Source organism: Mus musculus, chromosome 4 (assembly GCF_000001635.26).
Source record: "Mus musculus strain C57BL/6J chromosome 4, GRCm38.p6 C57BL/6J".
Classification (NCBI taxonomy): domain Eukaryota; kingdom Metazoa; phylum Chordata; class Mammalia; order Rodentia; family Muridae; genus Mus; species Mus musculus.
In genome coordinates, this window is record NC_000070.6 from 149,369,434 (window position 1) to 149,390,134 (window position 20,701).

At 47.0% G+C, this 20,701-nt stretch overlaps 1 protein-coding gene across 3 annotated transcripts in view; it reads right to left on the reverse strand.

Annotated features, from left to right (window-relative positions):
- Nucleotides 1-20,701, reverse strand: part of Ube4b (ubiquitination factor E4B) — a 99,746-nt gene that overhangs the window by 41,018 nt on the left and 38,027 nt on the right. For 2 of the 3 annotated variants that reach the window (XM_006539088.4, XM_006539089.3), the window contains exons 3-9: nt 17,648-17,783; nt 15,692-15,779; nt 14,305-14,449; nt 11,750-11,978; nt 10,601-11,338; nt 3,395-3,536; nt 1,726-1,826 (exon numbers count right to left, since the gene is read on the reverse strand). In XM_006539088.4, coding sequence (XP_006539151.1) covers nt 1,726-1,826; nt 3,395-3,536; nt 10,601-11,338; nt 11,750-11,978; nt 14,305-14,449; nt 15,692-15,779; nt 17,648-17,783 — 1,579 coding nt within the window. The remainder of the gene's footprint in view (nt 1-1,725; nt 1,827-3,394; nt 3,537-10,600; nt 11,339-11,749; nt 11,979-14,304; nt 14,450-15,691; nt 15,780-17,647; nt 17,784-20,701) is intronic. The other variant, NM_022022.3, reaches the window with a different exon arrangement.

The window sequence follows — 20,701 nt, forward strand, 5'->3', positions numbered from 1 at the left end:
CCGCATCGATCTCCCCAGTGCTGTGAGATTACAGACATGTGGTACTATACGGCCTAATTTTCTTCCATTTTGAAAAGATTAAAAACCATGTGGTTATAGTACAGGCAATAACCAAAATTAAAAAAAAGAATCCCATTTTTTTCCATTTTTCCTTTAGCTGTTTTTACATGATAGACATGAAATATAGGGCTGGAGAAATGTGATGTCAGCAGTTAAGAGCACTGACGGCTCTTCCAAAGGCCCTGGGTTCAATTCCCAGCAGTGACATGGCAGCAATCGTTGCTAACTCCAGCTGCGGGGGGTGGGGGGATAAAGTGCCCTCTTCTGGCCTCTATGGCCACCAGGCATGCATGGAATACACAAGAATACAAGCAGAAAAATACACATACTCATAAATAAAATTTTGTATTGTCTTATTTTTGTTTTTCAAGACAGGGTTTCTTTGGGTAGCCCTGGATGTCCTGGAACTCGCTGTATAGACCAAGCTGACCTTGAACTCATAGAGTCTACCTGCCTCTGCCTCCTAAGTGCTAGGACTAAAGGCCTCCACCCCTGGCATAAATGAATGAATGAATGAATGAATGAATGAATGAAATATGCAATCTTTTATTAACCTTGAGAGCTATACAAAACTTTCTGAAAAAGACAAATTATAGCAAATTATCCCAAATATTTTCCCTACAACTGTACTTTGGTTTATCTTGTTTTTATGAGACAGGGTCTCAATATGAAACACAGGCGGGCCTGCAACTTCCTATATAGGCCAGACTGGCCTTGTGCTGGTGTTGCTCCTCCTGCCTCTGACTCCTGAATGCTAGGACTATAGATAATGTCCCTCCTCACCTGGCCCCCACCCCCGTTGTTCTCTAGTACCTAGTAACAATCAATGTGGAAGCACATGGAATGTCGTTATTTTGTCAAAAACAGACAATGATCCCAAGCACTAGATATTAAATTATCGATATTTTGCCTTGGCTCTACATATTTCAAAGTATAGAGAACTCTTAAAAAATAAATAGGGCTGGTGAGATGGCTCAGTGGGTAAGAGCACCCGACAGCTCTTCCGAAGGTCCGAAGTTCAAATCCCAGCAACCACATGGTGGCTCACAACCATCCGTAATGAGATCTGTCTCCCTCTTCTGGAGTGTCTGAAGATAGCTACAGTGTACTTATATATAATAAAAATAAATAAATCTTAAAATATATATACACACATATATATATAAAATAAATAAATAAATAAATAAATAAATAACTTCTTTTTTTAAAATGTTCCGTACTACTTAGAAAATGAAGAAAACATTTTATTTCCACCGTTTCTACGAGGAGGAAGTGCATCTTTACTCCTAAATACCTCGCTATCCTTAGGTGGCTGTATGTTTATCGCATGTTGTTCCTGCATGTATGTATGTTTCTGTACGACACCACATGTGTACAGTGTCCAAAGAGGCCAGAAGAGGGCATCAGATCTACTGGAATTGGGGTTACAGATACTACGCCCCATCATGTGGATGCTGGGAATTGAACCCAAGTCCTTGGCAAGAGCAGCCAGTGCCCTTAAGTCTGAGTCATCTCTCCAGCCCGAGCTCTGAGGACTGAGAGACAGTCACAATACAGGACCCAGAGTTCTCACCATGGTATAAAACAACTGGCGGCTGACAGGCACTGAGCGCTGGCCTTCCCTACCCACCCAGAAGCACAGCAACCGAGTGTCGTCCGTCATACCTGGGCTGTGTGAGGGAACCTTGTAGCACTAGTGCGGTGTGGGAGATGCACTGCGAGCGGATGTTGCTCAGAAGCTGGCTGACTGCTGGCTGGCTGCACATCTGAGAAGAGAGACAACAGTCAGCATAAAGAACCAAAAAGGCTGGGAGCAGAGGCATGGCTATGAAATGGCCTGCTTCTCTCACCCTGTGCTCCTAATGGACCAAGTAAGGCAGGTGTGCCCACTGTACCGAGGTTAACCAGAGAAGACGGCAGAGCCACAGGGCACACCCACTCCATTTCCTTTTGGGCGGAGTTATAACACACTCTGAGGCAGAGTCTTTTGTACAGTAGCCCAGGTGGATCTCCATCTAGAGCAATCCTCCTGTCCCAGGCTCCCGGGACCACACCCAGCATTTGTTTGCTTTTGCTGAGATTACGAACAACAGTTTCTTTTTCTTTTTTTTAAATGTGATCTCTTTTAAAATTTTTAAAGAATTATTTCTTTTATGTATATGAGTATACTGTAGCTGTCTTCGGACACACCAGAAAAGGGCATCCGATCTCATTACAGATGGTTGTGAGGCACCATGTGGGTGCTGGGAATTGAACTCGGGACCTCTGGAAGAGCAGTGGGTGCTCTTAACCGCTGATCTACCTCTCTAGCCCCCAAGGACATCAGTTTCTAACGTCAGTCTGGTATCAGTGAGATGTGAATGAGGGGATATGGAATGAGACAGCGGAAGGTGCCGGCCGTGGTGGTGCACACCTCCATCTCAGCTTCCAGATGCAAGTGGATCTCTGTGTTCAAGGCCACCCAGGGCTACACAGAGAGACGATGTCTCAAAAACAGGGCTGGGGCTACTTCCTTGTCTTAGCATGGTCCTGCAGCTTGTACAACTGCAGCTTCACCTCTGAGGAGTATCACTCACTCATGCGGCTGTGGGGACTCACTGGGCAACTGTGAAAATCCAAGCTCATGGACTGTAACAGTTGCTGCAGTCCAGGGAACGGATGCTCTGTAATGTCGGATGTTTGTATGGTTATCTCAGGCACCTAGCAGTATGGTTTCAATAGAAATATGCCCCTGGAGGACTTCTTATGTTATAGGCTTGGTTTCTAGCTGATGGGCATTTTTTGAGGGGTGAAGGGGCACCAGAGCTGTGGCTCTAGCTTCAGCAATGCACTGACTGATGATACGGTAGGATTGGCAGGTAAGGCCTCATGAAAGGAAGCAGGTCAATTAGAGTGTGGCTGAGCAGTCTAGCTAGCTCATCCCAGGACTTCCTCTGCTTTCCTTTGCTCCTTGGTCACCATGACAACAGCAATTTAGCTGTACCACACCTGTCTACAAAGATGCTCACCATATCCCAGAAACAATGGACTCATTTGGTGATGGATTTAAGGACCTGTGAGCGTAATACACCTTTCTTGCTTTGAGCTTCCTGGACATTCTGTGCTAGCACTGGAAAACTGACACAATCAGCAATTATCAGGACCACGGACATCATGGGCAGACAGAGGAGAGGACAGACTCCAGAGCCCAGGCGCGCCCACTCACAGCGGAGCTCTGGCATAAGGTCTACAAGGTGCTGTGAGTTCTCCAGGACTAGATTCCGTTCTCACAGACAGGCCCTAAGAGCTGCTCCTGCGCAGGGGTCAGCACAGGCATAAATAAGCTCCGCAGTACCTTTGGTGCTTTTTTTTCCTCTATTCCAACTCGGTCAAAACACTCGATGAGGTAGTTCAGCATGTCCGTCTCTTTGCAGGTTTCAATGGTGAAATGGTCACTGTACGAATCCCAGTTACTTGCTCCACCAGAGGCTCCCAAACTTTGGAGAAGAGAAAACAGATTGACAATGCTTTCCTCTTCAGTACCACTCCTAGAGCACAGCTTTCTAGAGCACAGCTGGCCACTTTGCAGCAGAAAGCCGGTTAGAAGCCTGCACCCACGGTGAAGCACAATTTCCCCATGCAGCCACACTGCAGCTCATTGCTGCTTTGTCTGCGCCCAGGCCAACCAATGATGTCTGGGAAACACCCTAGCCTGTCAGGGCGACCTGGCCTTGCTGGGGATGCTAACTTACAAATCGGAAGGACTAGAAACTGCTGCTGAGCGTTGAGCAGGCTGGAGTCACCACAGGTTCATGAGCCAAAACGAGTGGCACCACTTGGGCAGACAGTGCTATAGTCTCTCACGTTAGGAGAGATGCTCCAAGTGACTACTAGGGTACCACTCTCATCCTCAAGATGTCTACACAGACCTGAAGAGACTTCACAGCATCACAACAGGCCAGAGAATGCCAAGTTGGAAGGAAAAATGAATGTGTTTGCTATTGAATTTTCAGAAATTTCAGTGAACAAGGAAAAGCAAATCAGTGAAAACCAAATAAACAAAAATCTTGCACAAAGAGTAAGCGGACTCAGGGCGTGGTACCAGCTTAGCTTGTTCCCTGCAACAAGAACTTCCACTACACCTGCAGGGGGCGCTGTGGAGCCCTGCTACTACTATATAATATATATAATAACTATTCCCAGACAAAGGCCAAGCAGCACAATGGTGAGGTCCAAGGATACTGGACAAAGAAGCTGAGGTTAATCTCCAACAAAACGGATGTTCCAGTACCACACTGATTTTTGTGTTTGTACTTAACACAAAAATCACGAAGAGATGAAGACAAAGGAAGAAGCAGGAAATTCTGAAATAAAGGGGGAAAGTTAGGCAAAAATATCCCCTATGGAAGATGACAGAGATGGGAGACAGCAGGACTTGACATCTCTCCTTCAACCCCACCCAGACAAAGCACAGGAACTAAGAGATCCAATTAAGAACTGAGAGAACAACAATAGGCTACACACTCAGTCAGAGAGACAAGCGTAACTACATTTGGAAAATGTGCGCTTAACTCCCCTTGGCATTTGGGGAAACACATACAGCAGACGTGAGAATGGAAGTGGGGTGTGGAGGTGACTCAGTGCACAAGAAACCATGCTGCAAAATCAAGGCTGTCCCCCAGGGACTAACAAACCCGAATTACTGTAATCTAACTCCAGTGTGTTAACATTTTTAAAAGGAAAGAATGAGGCTGAGGGGAAGTCTAGGGACGGGGCAGGCCTCCGGGCTGCAGAGCACCTAGCCAGACCTAGGACAACAGCAGACGCGGTGGCCTGGAGACGCTGAAGCAGAGTACGTTCATCCTCACAGCGGCAAGGAGTGTTCAGGTGTGCCTTACTCACTAAGCCACACTCTGGAAGGTCCCAACTGGCTGGACAGCAGAAGCAGGAACAGTGTGAAGCGCAGGAGACAGGCACCCAACAGTGGATTCAAACCTACCACAAGCGTGCTGATAGAGCAAGCCCTGGGAAGTTCACGGGGAAAGCCTGCCTGACCCACAGCAGCCTGAGTTTTACCTGGGACTCCCTGATTATGTTCACTGCACAATCCAAAGGCTTTGCTAATATAGCCCTGCTCCTATGTGTAATTCAGTCATTGTCCTTGTAGCAGCTCTCACATAAGTCAGTGAAAACATAACTTGGTGGTTAAAATGAAAATTTTAAACTATTTCCTGATAAGCACACATTCAAACACTTTCTGAAGTTTAAAAAAAAATTAAAAAGTTAACATTTGATGCCAGGAGATCCTTGCCAGCTGCACGGAGTGTGACATGGCACCCAGATGAGCACGTGACTTGTGCCTGAGGGTATGAAGCACCTGTGGCGTGGGCTCAGGCAGCTGTGGCTCGAGTTACAAACAGCTCTCAGCAATACACTCCACTGAACAACCACGACACTGCAAGTGTTCCCCTAGAACGTGAAGTGGCAGGTGACCGGTGCACCGGCTTACACCTGTGATCTCTGCACTCGGGCAGACGGGCAGATGCCTAAGATGACCAAGTATGTAGAAGTCTATCCATCCTCTGCGAGACCTGAGGAAATATCAAGGAATTTTCAAAGCTAAGAGATGATTCATGAATCAGACAGCAAGCAATTAGCGGATTTACATCAGAAGGGGGATAAAGGTGAGATGAACCTTTAACCCAACACAGACAGAGAGAGAAAATACTAGCTCTATCAGTACTCAAAGTACCCAAGGAAACCATGATCCCAGTCTCATCAACGCCAAGTCAACAGTCAGAGGTCAAAATGACGGCAAAGATACTCAGCACAGACTCTCAGCACATTAACCTCGTCAGGAGCACAGCCGAGGGGACGTCAGCGGCAGTGGGATGGTCCCGCTGCTCAGCAGGTGAGGAGGCTGAGGAAGGATAACCACCAGTACTGACGACACAGCAGGTCCCCAGCCTCCACACTCATGATCCTTGCACAGCTCTGACATCCTAAGATCCTAGAAACGTTTCATATTTAAGTCCCAAGAAGGGACAGGTTAAAAACTTACACCAGCATTTTCTAATAACGACATCAGCAGTCTGAGTCAGTCAGCACTGTGAGGTGCTAATCAGGTAACTACCTCCTAGAACAGGAGTGTAACAGAATATCCCAAACAATGAAAATATTCTCAAAAATAACACACATCTCATGTCCAGGCAGACCAAATTACATTTCAAATGTACCAATAACAATCACCTGCGTCTTACAGGATCCTGTGTGTTTCCTTCTCTAATGGGAATACTCACATTTCCATTTACCTGGAGTGTTCTTTCTACTCCAGCGCACGCGTGCCTATGAGTGTGCGTGTGAGTGTGCGTGCGTGTCTGTGTGTGCTCACCACTGAATGCTGTACCCTCGGGAGCTCACTGAATGCACTGGACATCCTTCTGCCTGCGTTTCCTCGCCAGCACTCAAACCACACCCATGTGCCACACTGCCGCACCAAGTTTGTTCTAAGCACATCTATGGGACAAACCCAGGTTCCCAGGCGTGCACCCCGACTCAGCCATCTCTCAAGCCTCCCATTTACCAAGCTCTTATGTATAGACCTTGAAATTCTGTATTTTCTCAAGCTAAGGCCCAGAGTTAATCAAGTTCACACCAGCCGATTCACTCTACAAATGTGCACACGGGACCACTGTGTGCACCGTTCATAGTCCAGGGACTCTACAATGAATGACACAGATGAAGGCTGTCAGTGAATAAAGGCAGAGACTGGGTGTGGCGCAGCACTGGGAAGTTGCACGAGTAGGCACGGGACTGTTTCGTCCCTAGGTCGCTACAGTCAGACGTTAGCCCCTGAGGAGATGACACTGGAGCCCAAGCCTTGAGGAAAGTAAGTGGCAAACTGCACAGCTCTCTGCAACAAGAGAGGATAGGAGTCCTCAGGGCGGTAAGACAAGATAAGCCTTCCCTTACAGCCTTATGGACTCTTCCCTGAGACAATTCTTACCCCCCTACCCCCCTCCCCCGCGCTGTTTTAAAAAAAAATTACATTTATTCATTTAATGTGTATTTCTGTGTGCACATTTGTGTACGAGTGTGAGAGCATGTGTATGCATGTGCAAGCGTAGTATGTGCTCGCAACTGCTGAGCCACTCCCAGCCACCAAGTCTTTAGTTTTAAGTCTAGATTCTGCATATGAGGGAGAAAGTGTTATTTGTCTTTCTGGGCCTGGCTTACTTAATAAAATGATCTGTAGGTATTAAAGTCCTTCCACAACATGAACTCTGACGACCTTCAAACAAGGAGTGTCTTCAAGGCTGTCAGCATACAAGCCCTTTCCTGAGAGGCAGCACTATTTTTCCAAGGTGATTTATTTCTTACCTCTGAAAGACTGCTCTGTGGGACTGCTTTTTAGCTTTCTTTCTTAACATGATCATTCTATTATACAGAAAAATGACTCATTTTCCTGCATCCCACGACTTCACTTAAAGTGCTAGTAAACTTTGCAGCTTTCTGGTTGGGTTAACATAGATCACAGAGATGGAGAGATGGTTAAAGGTATTGGTTGCTCTCCCAGAAGACCAGGTTTGGTTCCCAGCACCCACATGGCTGCTCACAACCATCTCTAACTCCAGTTCCAACCTATTCTGGCCTCCAAAAGCACCTACATGCTTCTAAGTGCACACACACACACACCCACACACACACACACACACAGAGGCACAGACACATGAAATAATACAGTTTTAAATAGCTACAGAATCAGGCTGAGGAAACGGCTCAGAGATAAAGTACACCAGCTGCTCTTCCAGAGACCTAAGTTCAATTCCCAGCACTGTCGTGTTAGCAACTATTAACAATTGTCTGTAAATCTAGTCCCCAACCAGCCACCAATGTGATACAGACACACAAACGCAGACAAGACAACCCTACACATAGAATAAATAAAAGAAATCTTAACAAAGAGGAGGAGGAGGAGAAAGCTATAGAACGACATCTCCTGTACATAGAGATAATCTGACTTCAGGGAACGTGGTGGCCACGCCTTTAATCCCAGCATTGAGCAGGCAGAGGCAGGTGGATCTCTGAGTTCAAGACCAGCCTGGTCTACAGAAGGAGTTCCAGGAAACCCTGTCTCAAAAAACAAAACAAAAGAAAATCTGACTTCTTTCTTATTCACAGCCTGTTTGTTTCTCTGTTACTGCTCTGATTGCTCTGGCTAACAATCCCAATACCAAGTCACAGGACATCCTCAGCTACATAAATTTATCCCACAGATAAATCAAAACATGCTCCCACAGACGTCTGCTGTGTGCAATGGAGTCACATGGGATTCTACAAGCAGGAAAAAAGATTCCACTCAAAAAGAAACAAGTTCTTTTGCTACCTCTTGCTGTCCTGACCTCCATGTATCCTCAAACTCTCGATTTGTTTAGTGTTATATCCTGCAACCATCTTCATACACTTTATCTGGAGTCTACTCGTAATCTCCAATAGACAGGCCAGATATCTCATTTCAGTGTAGCCAAAGAAGCTGGAGCCAACTGATGAAAATGTAACCTTGTAACTGAGCCTAAAAACGCTGGCCCTTCTGTCCAAGAACAGAAGCCACACAAAGAACCTGAGCAGCAGAGATGAAACTCAAAGACCACAGCCGTCCTCCCGCTGCTCCAGTCCAAGTCCCATCACAGAGAGCACACAGGCGATGCTGGACAAGCACCGATCCACAGTCACACCGCAGCCAGTGGATAAGCACAGAGCCTGGAGCTCGGGCACGGCTGGACACAGGGAATCTACAAAGGGACGTGTCAGTAAAAGCAGGACGCGATCTGCTAAAGAACTAACCAAAACATTTCGCCCACAGACAGCTCAAACCAAACCAAATGAAGCATTTTACCACGTATGGAAGCCACTCCTAGGGATGTCTGCTGTGTGAGCTGTCATCACACAGACGTTACAGGCACAAGACACACACAGTGGCCTTTGGTAATATCTGCTTGGGAAAAGGTAATAAAAAATTCAACCTAATATAAGCATCTCTCTTTTGGGGTCACCTCGCATCAACATTCTTCTCTCTCTTCAGGAGCTGCCAAACCTAATGACGCGCGCCCAGCTCCTGCTGCAGTCTCTACTTCTAGCCTGGAGTTATTTGTACTGGGCACAAACACAAACTGGGTGGGTCCAGAGGGAAATTCAGTTGAAGATGTAGAAACAAAGGGTCATTAAATTTGTGTGCCCCAAATCATCTAGAAATGCAGTTTCTAACCCAGTTTTCAGAGTGGGGGAGAGCATTGAGTGGCCCCAGAAACAAAAGGCCACTGCTCAATTGAGACTCAAGAGATGCTCAGGGAGACTCAAGGTCATATGTAAAAAGAGAATCCCAGTTACACTGGACTGCGTGATGTGGAAGAAATGGCCACACACCCCCAAACCACAGTGCTAGTCTTCAGCTCCTACAATCTACACAAGCATACTCAGGAACGCACTGGCAATGAGCAGTGGAGGCCCCTCATCTCCTCCTAGCAGGGGGCAGGGGAGCTTAAGACTGAATGGCAGTTCAGCGCTCTCTCCAGGCACGTGACAGATGACGCAGATATGCTGAATTACCAGTTTAACGAATCGTCTATGTGTCACTTCTTCCCAGGGTAAGGTCCTCTCACTTCAGTGCACACTTGCTAGTCTTCCTCACTTAACACTACCCTGTCTGGACTCAAAGCAGAGAGCTCTCAGCAGTGCTCACTAACGTTAGTCCCTAAGCACCTGAAGCACATGCAGGGGCAAGACTCCATTCTGCCGGTACCTGGACCCAAACTGGACATAAGAAAAATCATCATCACCACCACCTTCATCCAACTCCTCCTCATCTTCTTCTTCATCATCATCACTACTGTCCCCAGAAAGTTCGAGGAAGAGGAAGGAGAAAGGGCTGTTGGACATACTACCACAACAAAAGCAAAAAAGGTCATCAGGGACAGAGGATAGAGGGAACAGGAGGAAGCTGCTGCTGCAGGCTGTCATTTAAAGTAAATGTCACACTCGGAAGCTGTACGCACTGACATGCAGAAACACAACGTCCTGAGTTACAGAAACACCCAGGGACATTTGAAAAAGGAGGCCACCAGATTCCTGGGCTGCGGCTGCTGCTTTCTGAGAGACTGGAACTACATGCAATCAGACGTCAAGACAGAAACGCAGGACTCATAGAAAGAGCAGACACCGGCCCAGTCCAAAAAGGCATCCTGTGAGCCCCATTTCTCAAAACACTGACCAGAGTCTCCGAGGACTAGATCACAGAAGAAGGTGGAGTGCTTGGTTTTTGTGTGCAGATGACAGGAGGAATGACAGGGGAGGAAGGGCGTCTTCACTTCCTCGTGGACAAAAGGCTGCCAGAATCATGGAGGCAGGCGCATGCCTACCACAGCTTGCGAGCGATACAGGTTAATAACCCAGCGACTCCCAGAATTCAACTGAGGTCAGTGTCACACAGCAGTTCTTTCCAAACCGTGTTAATTTCCTCTCCCTGCACTGCAAACACACACGCAGCTCTCCTGCAAATAAATACCTAGGAGAGATCCGCAGGGAGGAGGGACGTCTGCTGGCGGCACTGGGCGAGGCAGGTGGGAAGGCGGGGACCCTGCTGCGGGGCCTCTGTCTGGAGGAGCTGGCAGGTACAGCCCGGGGACTACTTGCGTGGGAAGGGAAGCCTGGGGAGCTAGCCAGAATGGAGGATCGTGGGGTGGGGCAAGGTGAAGACCCCCAAGGGTGCGTGACAGTATAGGGCCGATACCTCGGGGATGAGGGCTGGCTTCCGGCAGCATTTCCAGAAGCTGTACTATGAGGGCTGAGGGGTGGGGAAGGCACAGCCGCCTGCGGGGCTACACCATGGGTGCTGAGGGACTGGGAAGGCACAGCCACCTGCGGGGCTACACCATGGGTGCTGAGGGACTGGGAAGGCACAGCCGCCTGCGGGGCTACACCATGGGTGCTGAGGGACTGGGAAGGCACAGCTGCCTGCGGGGCTACACCATGGGTGCTGAGGGACTGGGAAGGCACAGCCACCTGTGGGGCTACACCATGGGGGCTGAGGGACTGGGAAGGCACAGCCGCCTGCGGGGCTACACCATGGGGGCTGAGGGACTGGGAAGGCACAGCCGCCTGTGGGGCTACACCATGGGGGCTAAGGGACTGGGAAGGCATAGCCGCCTGTGGGGCTGGGTGGGAAGGTAAGGCAAAGGATGGGCTGAGCGCTGGCACAAAACTCCATAAACTGGCAGAGGGGGCGGGGCTCGTTTCATAGAGGCTGAGTTAGTTGAGAGACCGAGGGAAGGGAAAAAAAAATCAAAGAAAAACTTGAGATAACTAAAATGGGTGTCAGTTTTTAAAGGATAGCACATTTATACTACACACTCTAGGAATTTAAGTAGATAAGCATTTGAAAAATGACCAGCCTCTATAATCACTACACTCATGTCGGTGACCCCTTTCAAAGAGTACCGTAGCACAGACAGCCACGTGTGTCTAAAATTTAACCAACAACCTAACCACAGAATGCTAAGAAATCCAACCAAGGAATGGTAAAGCCACATCCAATGGCCACATCCCCTTCCCCCTCTCTCCTCCCACATGTCTGAGACACAGATCAGCCCTGTGAACCCGAACTCAACAGTCACAGCTGTTTTCCACCAGTGAGACAGCAGAGAACCACACTGACCTAGACAACGAGCTGGTGCTGAAGGAGCCCATGTTGCAGAACATGGGGCTTGTTCCTGAACTGGAGCCAGTGTTCAGCATGAGATTGCGGTCTGGTGACCGAGCTGCCGTGGCGATGGGCTGGGATGTGGCTGTCAGACTGGCAAATGGATTTTCATCTCGTGTCTGAGTTGACATCATCAGTACTTCCATTAAAATCTGGCCAATCAGATCCTTAAAATCAGAGAACACTGTTGGGAAGGCAGAGTGAAAAGCAGGTTATTCATAGGTCCTCACTTATACCATCCTAATAAGCCAAAGAGCCAGGCCGATTCTGATTCTGTGTGCTGGGATCCTGGATTGGATTCTCAAGAGTGAAAGGATTTTAGCTGAAACCCAAAAAAGCTCTGGTGTGGTTCCCAGTAATTTTTTTTCTAAAAATTATTTTATATTTATTTGCATCTGTGTGTGTATGTGCACAGTGCCATGCAGAAGAAGACAACTTTCAAGAGACCCTTCCATCCACCCACATGGGTTCTTGGGGATGGCACTCAGGCCAACAGGCCGAGGAGCCATCGAACTGGCTCAGTGCACAGTCCTGTCCGAGTCTGGGCACACACAGTCTACTGTACAGACTGCTACATGAGAGGACACTGAGGGAAGCGTATGCATGAGCTCTCGGGACGGCCTCCAATCATTTTCTATAAATATAAAACTATCCCAAAATTAAATCTTATTGAAATCAAGTTAGAGTGCAGTCAGGGAGCTACTGTTGATAAATGTTAACTGTAGAAGGAGCCAGTCGCTACCAGATCTGCCCTTACTACATACATACACCGTAACACATGCAGCTGAGCTAGTGTTTCTCAGCCAGCACACACTTTACAGAGTCCAAGGCTCCTAAGGGCCTCTGAAAGGCTCCAGACTGAGCCACCCTCTGGATTCTAAAGCAGATTCTACAGTCTAGCTCCTTTCTCATTCTTTGCAGATCCTAGTTGATCACTGTTGATCTATGGACACATTCTGGATATCACTGAACCAAAGCCCTGTTCTGTGGCAGTTTCATCTGGTTAGATAATGTGTTAGTCAGGGTTCCTGTTCCTACACAAACATCATGACAAGAAGCAAGTTGGGGAGGAAAGGGTTTATTCAGCTTACACTTCCATACTGCTGTTCATCACCAAGGAAGTCAGGACTGGAACTCAAGCAGGTCAGGAAGCAGGAACTGATGCAGAGGCCATGGAGGGATGTTACTTACTGGCTTGCTTCCCCTGGCTTGCTCAGCTTGCTTTCTTATAGAACCCAGGACTATCAGCCCAGGGATGGCACCACCCACAATGGGCTGGGCCCTCTCCCCACTTGATCACTAATTGAGAAAATGCCTTACAGCTGGCTCTCATGGAGGCATTTCCTCAAGGGAGGCTTCATTCTCTGTGACAACTCCTGCTTGTGTCAAGTTGACACAAACTGATGTGTACAAGGCGTTATGAGATGTGAGATCCTTAGAGCTGACAGCCAGAGTATCCAGTGGCAAGTCTTTAAAACCTAAGGCTGCTCAGCTCTTCACAACTACAAGTACTAAGAGGCGACCCCATCAGAAACCGACCCACCTTCCAGGAACACAGAAATTTCACTCCCTCGCAGAAGACAGGCCAAGTAAAAGGTAACAGTAACCCACGCTAACAGCGACTGCTTCCGTGAAAACCCATCTTATACAAAACAGGGATATACACCCATGAGCAGAGAGTCACGGCAACTGCATTACATGCCAGTGTAAATCAAAGCACAAAGCCTGCAGCACACTGACTGGCCCTGCTGCAAGCAATTAAAGCCACAGTGCTCAATAAAGCTGTCTTACAAAGCATGTGATTATTTTAAGTACAGGTCAGCACAGCTGACCTCTTAAAACAGAACCCTAGGACAACAAAATATAATCATATTCTAGTTTGCTAAGTAATTTGATAAAAAGATCTCACTCGACTGTCTACAAATCGCCTGGTAAGCATTCAGATCCTAGAAGATGAATGACATGCAGAAAGAAGCTCGCTGCACTACAGATGCAAGCGGGTAGCTGAGTCTTGGGGCCCACTCAGCACGCTTCTACCCTACAGGAGCTGATGTCTTCTCAAAGAGTCTTCTACCATAAAGGAAAACTTCCTGCCCCAGACAGGGAAAACCATTCACTTATTTAGTTTTCTTCTGTAAAATCACACATCAGGGCTGGAGAGATGGCTCAGCAGTTAGAAAAGCTTGCTGCTCTTCCACAGAACCCCACCTCGGTCCTCAGCGCCCACACTGGGTGCCTCACAGCCCTGTGTAACTCCAACTCCAGGGAGGGATCTAACGCTCTCTTCTAGCTTCCAGAGGTACCTGAGCATAGATATATGCACCATACACACAGCACACACACATACATAAAAACAAATTTTAAAAATCACTTAGCAATACTCTCAGGGAAGAAAGTGACCACACAGCTGTGTCCCCACCCCGTAACAGGAACTGCAGTCCCACAGCAAGAGGACAGAGACCCTCATGGCCTGACATCCCGTATGGAGTTGCTCTGACAAAGAGTCCCACCTTCTTTTGGGTTCTGTTTAAACTGCGCAGAGAGAGAAGAAAGGAAGATGACATCTCTGTCGCGGTCCTTCCAGGAGACACGGAAGATCTTACAGACCAGCTGTAAGGCTTGCTCTTCAGACACCTCAGGACCTGAAGAAGGCTCCTAGTGGGGAGGATGTGAGAGTTAATCTGTAGTAGAAGACATGCATTAAGACATTTTGTTCTGATCTGATTCATTTATTAACAAGGATATTTTTAAATGCATAAAACCATCTAGCCAGGCAGGTGACACAGGGAACGCAAGGCCAGCCTGGTCTACACAACCCAAGTCTCAAGCCATGCAGAGTTACATGTAAGATTTTGTGGACAGGGGAAGTAGCTGCAAAATCAGTGTCCCATGAAGCTCATGTCCTCATTCATAAAAGTTTGGCCAGAAAAGCAGAGGCGTGAGCGTGCTGCCACCCTCGCTACTAACTGTGCTGTGCTATACGGAACTCTCAAGCGCCAGGTTCATGTTGTTGGTATATAACCATTTTCTCTCAAGGATATTTTACAAACGTTAACATGTCTCACTGATTACATGTCAAATACATTATCACATAAAAGAAACATGAAGAACTCCATGAATAGAGACAACCTGGAGGCTAAGGTCCAACTTCTGTTTTGTTTTTGTTTTTTGAACAGGGTTTCTCTGTGTAACCCTGACTGTCCTGGAACTCTCTCTGTAGACCACGCTGGCCTAAAACTCAGAAATCCGCCTGCCTCTGCCTCCCAAGTGCTGGGATTAAAGGCGTGCGCCACCCAAACCCAAGCCACCTGAGGTTAGGGAACAAAGCTCAAATGAAAATAAACAGAAAGGCCTCCCTGAGTTTTTACTTGCTGCCACAAAATTAAGTTTTACTTATGAAAGCGCGGACCCAGCCAGTCATGGCAGCCTGTCTTTAATACCCACACACGTTGAACAGGCACACACATCAGGGAGCAGCCTGGTCTAGATAGGAAGGAGTTCCGGGCTACCCAGGAGGATTTCTACCTCAAAAAAACCCAACCCACCTGACCGACCTCAAAAACATGCAGCCAAGCCAAGCAGAATGGAGGGGTTTCACTGTACAAAAGGGCCCAGTTCTGCTGCTGCTGCTGCTGCTGCTGCTGCTGCTGCTGCTGCTAAGCAGACTAAAGTTGGACTGTGGGATCTTCAGTTCCAGCACCTGAAGCTGACACGGGTGGACTGCCAGTTCCAAGCCAGCTCAGACTGAGGAGTGAGAACTTTCCGGGGCAAGGCTGAGACTAAGCATTCTTCAAAAGGACAAGCCTAGCTACAGACAGACAGACAGACAGACGCTCTGGCTAGGGCAGGCTAGCCAAGCGAGCACTGAGAAACGGAGCGCCCTTTGCCATCACTGACCTTGTCACTCAGGCTCCGTTTTTCTCTTCGGTCGTTCTCGTCCACCTCCATATTCTCAATTCCCGAATCCACATCCACCTGGGACATGCTTTAAGTACAGAAGACAAACATGTCGTTCATCTTTTCTAAAACTCCCAGCATCAAGGCTCACTGGTCAGGAAAGCACAGTAACACTGGCTCCCCCACCCCCTTCTTCCTGTAAGTCTAGCAGCTCCTCCCAAACTGGCAGCACATAAGCGTCCTGTTCATCTTACGTGCTGCAGTCGTTTTTCCCAAGGTATCATTTCCTTGGGCTCACTTTCAAAAACGAAGAAATCAGCAGAATGGATTTTCAGGACAAGCTATTTTTACACAGTGCAGAACACAAGTGTCTTTACAGCACTGACTGTCCGGCACATGCATTCAGACGACCCCCCATGATGACACTTGACGAGAACACTATTCCGCCATGTCTCATTTTAAAGATCTGTGGGATTTGCGGCAGTCACTTCTGTCCCCAGCAGTCACCTTGTCTCCAGCTGACTTGCTTTTCTGGCTTGACATACAAGTCAGAACGCACAGCCCTTACATTTCTGACTCTGGTGGCTTTCGGCCTGTAGAGTATGTAAAGTCCTATACTTTCATTAGATCAAGGTTGCTGGCTGCATTGCTTAATCTGTCTGCTTAGTCACCTTCTTCCTCTCCTTGATGTATTTCTGGCCGAAAGAGACATGTCTGAATCCCTCTAGGATGGTTTTAGGTATGGCAATTTGCTGCCTAGCGCTCTGTCAGCCTTCGCTTGTATGATACGCTGATGGTAGATTACTAAGTGTGTACATATTTGGAACAGGTATAGCTACTGATAAACTCAACATCATCCTAGAATCCTTCTAACCACTGGAATTGGGTTAGAAGAGAATAGTAGTCCGTGGGCTCCCTTCACTCAGTTCACTCACTCATCAATACTATGAAACCGGAAGTTTCATAAACAACTCAGTTGTGAAGTGCATGCTGCTGAGCGGCAGGGTGAAGTCCTGTAACCCTGCTCCACTCTGCCAGGTGGGAGTCCTCCCTCTGCCTGGTTGATCTGCACGGTACATGCTATCTGCTCATTGGTCATTTGGTAGCTTGGTTACCAAACTACTTGACTTCAAGTATCTCTAACTTTACTCAACAGTGGCCCCTAAGTCCAAGAGTGGTGACACTGAGGAAGCACTAAGGCCTAACATAAGGAAGGAGCTATTTCTGGTACTACATGGTAGGGCTCCAGGATGAGACACTGTTGTTGTTGTTGTTGTTTTCAATAATAAAGAATTAGGCCAGGCAGTGGTGGCGCACGCCTTTAATCCCAGCACTTGGGAGGCAGAGGCAGGCAGATTTCTGAGCTCGAGGCCAGCCTGGTCTACAGAGTGAGTTCTAGGACAGTCAGGGCTACACAGAGAAACCCTGTCTCAAAAAAAATAAAAACAAACAAACAAACAAACAAAAAAGAATCTTGAGGGTACTTGCTGTAATCATACCCTTTATGGCTTCTCTACTATGGACCGCTGTTCAGCATCTCAACGCAATCGGAGGTTTGTGGCTTCTGTCAGAGCTCACTACTGTTCCACACACTGGCATTATCTGCCATTTATACAGGGAGATTTATTCAGATGTATCTCGTGTTCATTATGAGGCCATATATTTTTTTTTATTCACTCATACCTTACATCTCATAAAAGACATTTGGAATTAGAGCTCAAGTCCTATGGAAAGACAGAACTTGTAACTGCTGAGCCACCTCTCTAGCTCATAAGATGCTTGGCACTAACAAATATAAAAACAACGTTTCATTTAGAACAGAAACACCTCAACTTAAGAATGAAGTTTGTATTTAGTTTGATAGGAAAATGGCTCTCTGGGTTACCACTTCAGACAGCTGGCTAGAGACTAGAGAGTGGAGACTTCCCTTCCTATAGACAGGGAGCACCAAGTTACCTTTTCTCACAGGAGACACCGTCAATATCCATGCTCTGGGAACGGGAGAGGGACTGAGACTGTGTCTCAAGGCTGTTGGAAGGTGAGCTGCTGAGAGAACTGACGCCTTCGCTGCTCTGGCTCCGATGGGCAACTCCTACACAGGCAAGGCAAAAAGAGAGAAAGGACAGGTGACACAATGCAAGCCCAAGAGTGAAGGCAGAGGTTAACACAGGTGCCCTTGGAAAGCTTGACCGTGAGGATCCTGTCAGACAAACCAGGACTGTTACAAAGAGGTCACGATTTATCACTGTGCATCACCTAAGGTCAGCACTCGAGCTGCACGTGATGCCTGAGAAAACTCACCGCCTCTCCTTCAGCAGGTCCAACTGGAGCCTGAAGCCAGGTCTTTGCTACTTTGTGGGGCTTTCCCCCCACCCTTTATCTCCCTGGGGTTTCACCCCATCACTAGATAGGAGCGAAGGGGGGGGGGAGAGAGAGAGAGAGAGAGAGAGAAAGGGAGATCCCTGAATCCAATTTTTTTTGTTTTGTCTAGTAATAAACCGCACTAAACCTCTTCCCCCCACCCCCAAATACCAACCCCCAAAGCTACCGCTCAGGAGCCCTCACATTTATATACCCCGTCAAGTTCCCAGAATTCCAAACATCATACAATTACAGAAACTATCCACAGCTGGCAAAACCATGCCTCTGCTAGAGCACAGGGCAAATCATAGTCAGCTGCTGCAGACAGCCTGAAGCAATCCATACCTGAGATTCAAATGAAAGCACACTCTTTTATTTCTGTGTTTTTTAAAGAAACCACAATCCCAGAACTGTTACTACAGTGCCCATGAACAAATTAGGTTTTGTGACAGTATAGAAAGTTCTTGTTTTCTACGATGTCATGAGGGTTGGTGGCTGATGTCTTTACCCATTACGTTAGCTATTTCAGCGACCCAACAGGACAGAAAAACTCTTGAAATGGACTGAAAACGAGATACACTAATGGACTGACAGACATGAAAAACAAACAAACAAAACAACAACAACAACAAACCAACAACCCAGTAACAGGTGTTGATGGCAGAATCCAGATGGTGTGGATGTAGGTGTTTGTGGACAGTCTTTCCACTTTGCTACAAAACTGAACTCAGATATGCTGAGAGACACAGCCTGGCTTCACTGCCCCATCTATCTCCTTGTGTACAGATCATGGTTCTGTTGATGGAATGTGTTTGAAGGAAGAAAAAGCTGACCCCACCATTGTCCCTACAGAGCTTATGGTGGCATGAAAACCAGCATCAGGAGGAGGAACAGATTATTTCTCAGAGAGCTTTGCTCAATGCCTTTAAAGTTATGTTTGTTACAGAACTTTAAAAATCACCTTAGCCAGGTGTGAGGCATAGGCACCCAGGTCTCTAAGTTTGAGGCTAGCCTGGTCTACGAAGAGAAATTCTGTTTCAAAATAAATAAACAACCAAAAAAAAAAATCAAAGGATGCAAAAAGGTTGCTAGGCAAGCATTTACAGTATTTATTTATCTTTGTTCATAAAAAGGAAAGTGAACTGAGATGCTTAAAAATAAATGAATTACCACTACCTGCTGAGATAACTAGTAACTGGTAAATTTAACCGTCCTGGCATCATGAGAAAGAAAGCCTGCCTGTCTCCACACTAGGATATCACAAAAGCATACTCACTCCTCCACCATCTTCAAACTCATACCAATTTGTTAAAACTAGTAAAGGACTCACAAAAGGAAACTGCAAGCTAGTCACTATTCCTACCAAGACTCAAAACAGATAGGGCATCTCACGCCATCAGAGTTCTGAAATAAGACTTAAAACTCATTCACTCAAGGGCGAGGGAGATGGCTCAGTGGTTAAAAGCACTGACTGCTCTTCCAGATAGTCCTGAGTTCAATTCCCAGCAACCACATGGTGGCTCACAACCATCTATAATGGGATCTGATGCCCTCTTCTGGTCTATCCAAAGACAGCGACAGTGTACCCATATACATAAAATAAATCCTTTAAAAAAAAAAAAAGCCAAAACAAAACAACTCATTCATTCAAGATATAAACAAAAAATAAGTAAAAAATAATGCAGGATTATTTTATCAATCACAGAAAAGGCTACTTCATACTGAGACTGATAACAAGGAACTTAACTACATACTTTACTTTTTTTTTTAACCTCATGGGCTGAGTTGTTGTCTCTGTTGGTAAACAGAAAGACCTGACCCCATGTGAAAGCCACCTTCAATGCTAGCCTGGGAAGGCAGAAGGCAGGGAGATGCCTGTGGCCAGTCTAGCTAAAATGGCCAGCTCTAAGTTAAGCAAGAGACACTGTCTCTAAAACATGAGGTGGACAGAGACTTAGAAGACATTTGGTGTTCATTCTGGCCTTGACTGTGGTGCCCGCATGCACGCTAAACATAGGAACTTTATTTAAGACAGAGTGCTTGTACTAGTTTTACGTGTCAACTTGACACAAGCTGGAGTTATCACAGAGAAGGAGCCTCCCTTGAGGAGGAAATGCCTCCATGAGATTCAGCTGTAAGGCATTTTTTCAACTAGTGGATGGTGCCATCCCTGGGCTGGTAGTCTTGGATTCTATAAAAGAGCAAGCTGAGCAAGCCAGGGGAAGCAAGCCAGTAAGTAACATCCCTCCATGGCCTCTGCATCAGCTCCTGCTTCCTGACCTGCTTGAGTTCTATTCCTGACTTCCTTTGGTGATGAACAGCAGTATGGAAGTGTAAGCCGAATAAACCCTTTCCTCCCCAACTTGCTTCTTGGTCATGATGTTTTGTGCAGAAATACAAACCCTGACTAAGACTATTTAATATACAATACATACCACAGCAGGGATGAAGTGCCGGGGCACACTGTAAGAAAGACAGCATTTGAATCCTCTTGGTCCTGTGCTTCAAACATCTTCACATCCCAGTTCCCCCACAGTCACATGCGCCCACTGCTTCCCATCTCTACACATCACAATGATCTACCTGCTTTGTAAATCTACCAAGCTCAGTGGCCCCTAGCTTTACTTAGACTGTAAGTTATCAAGACAA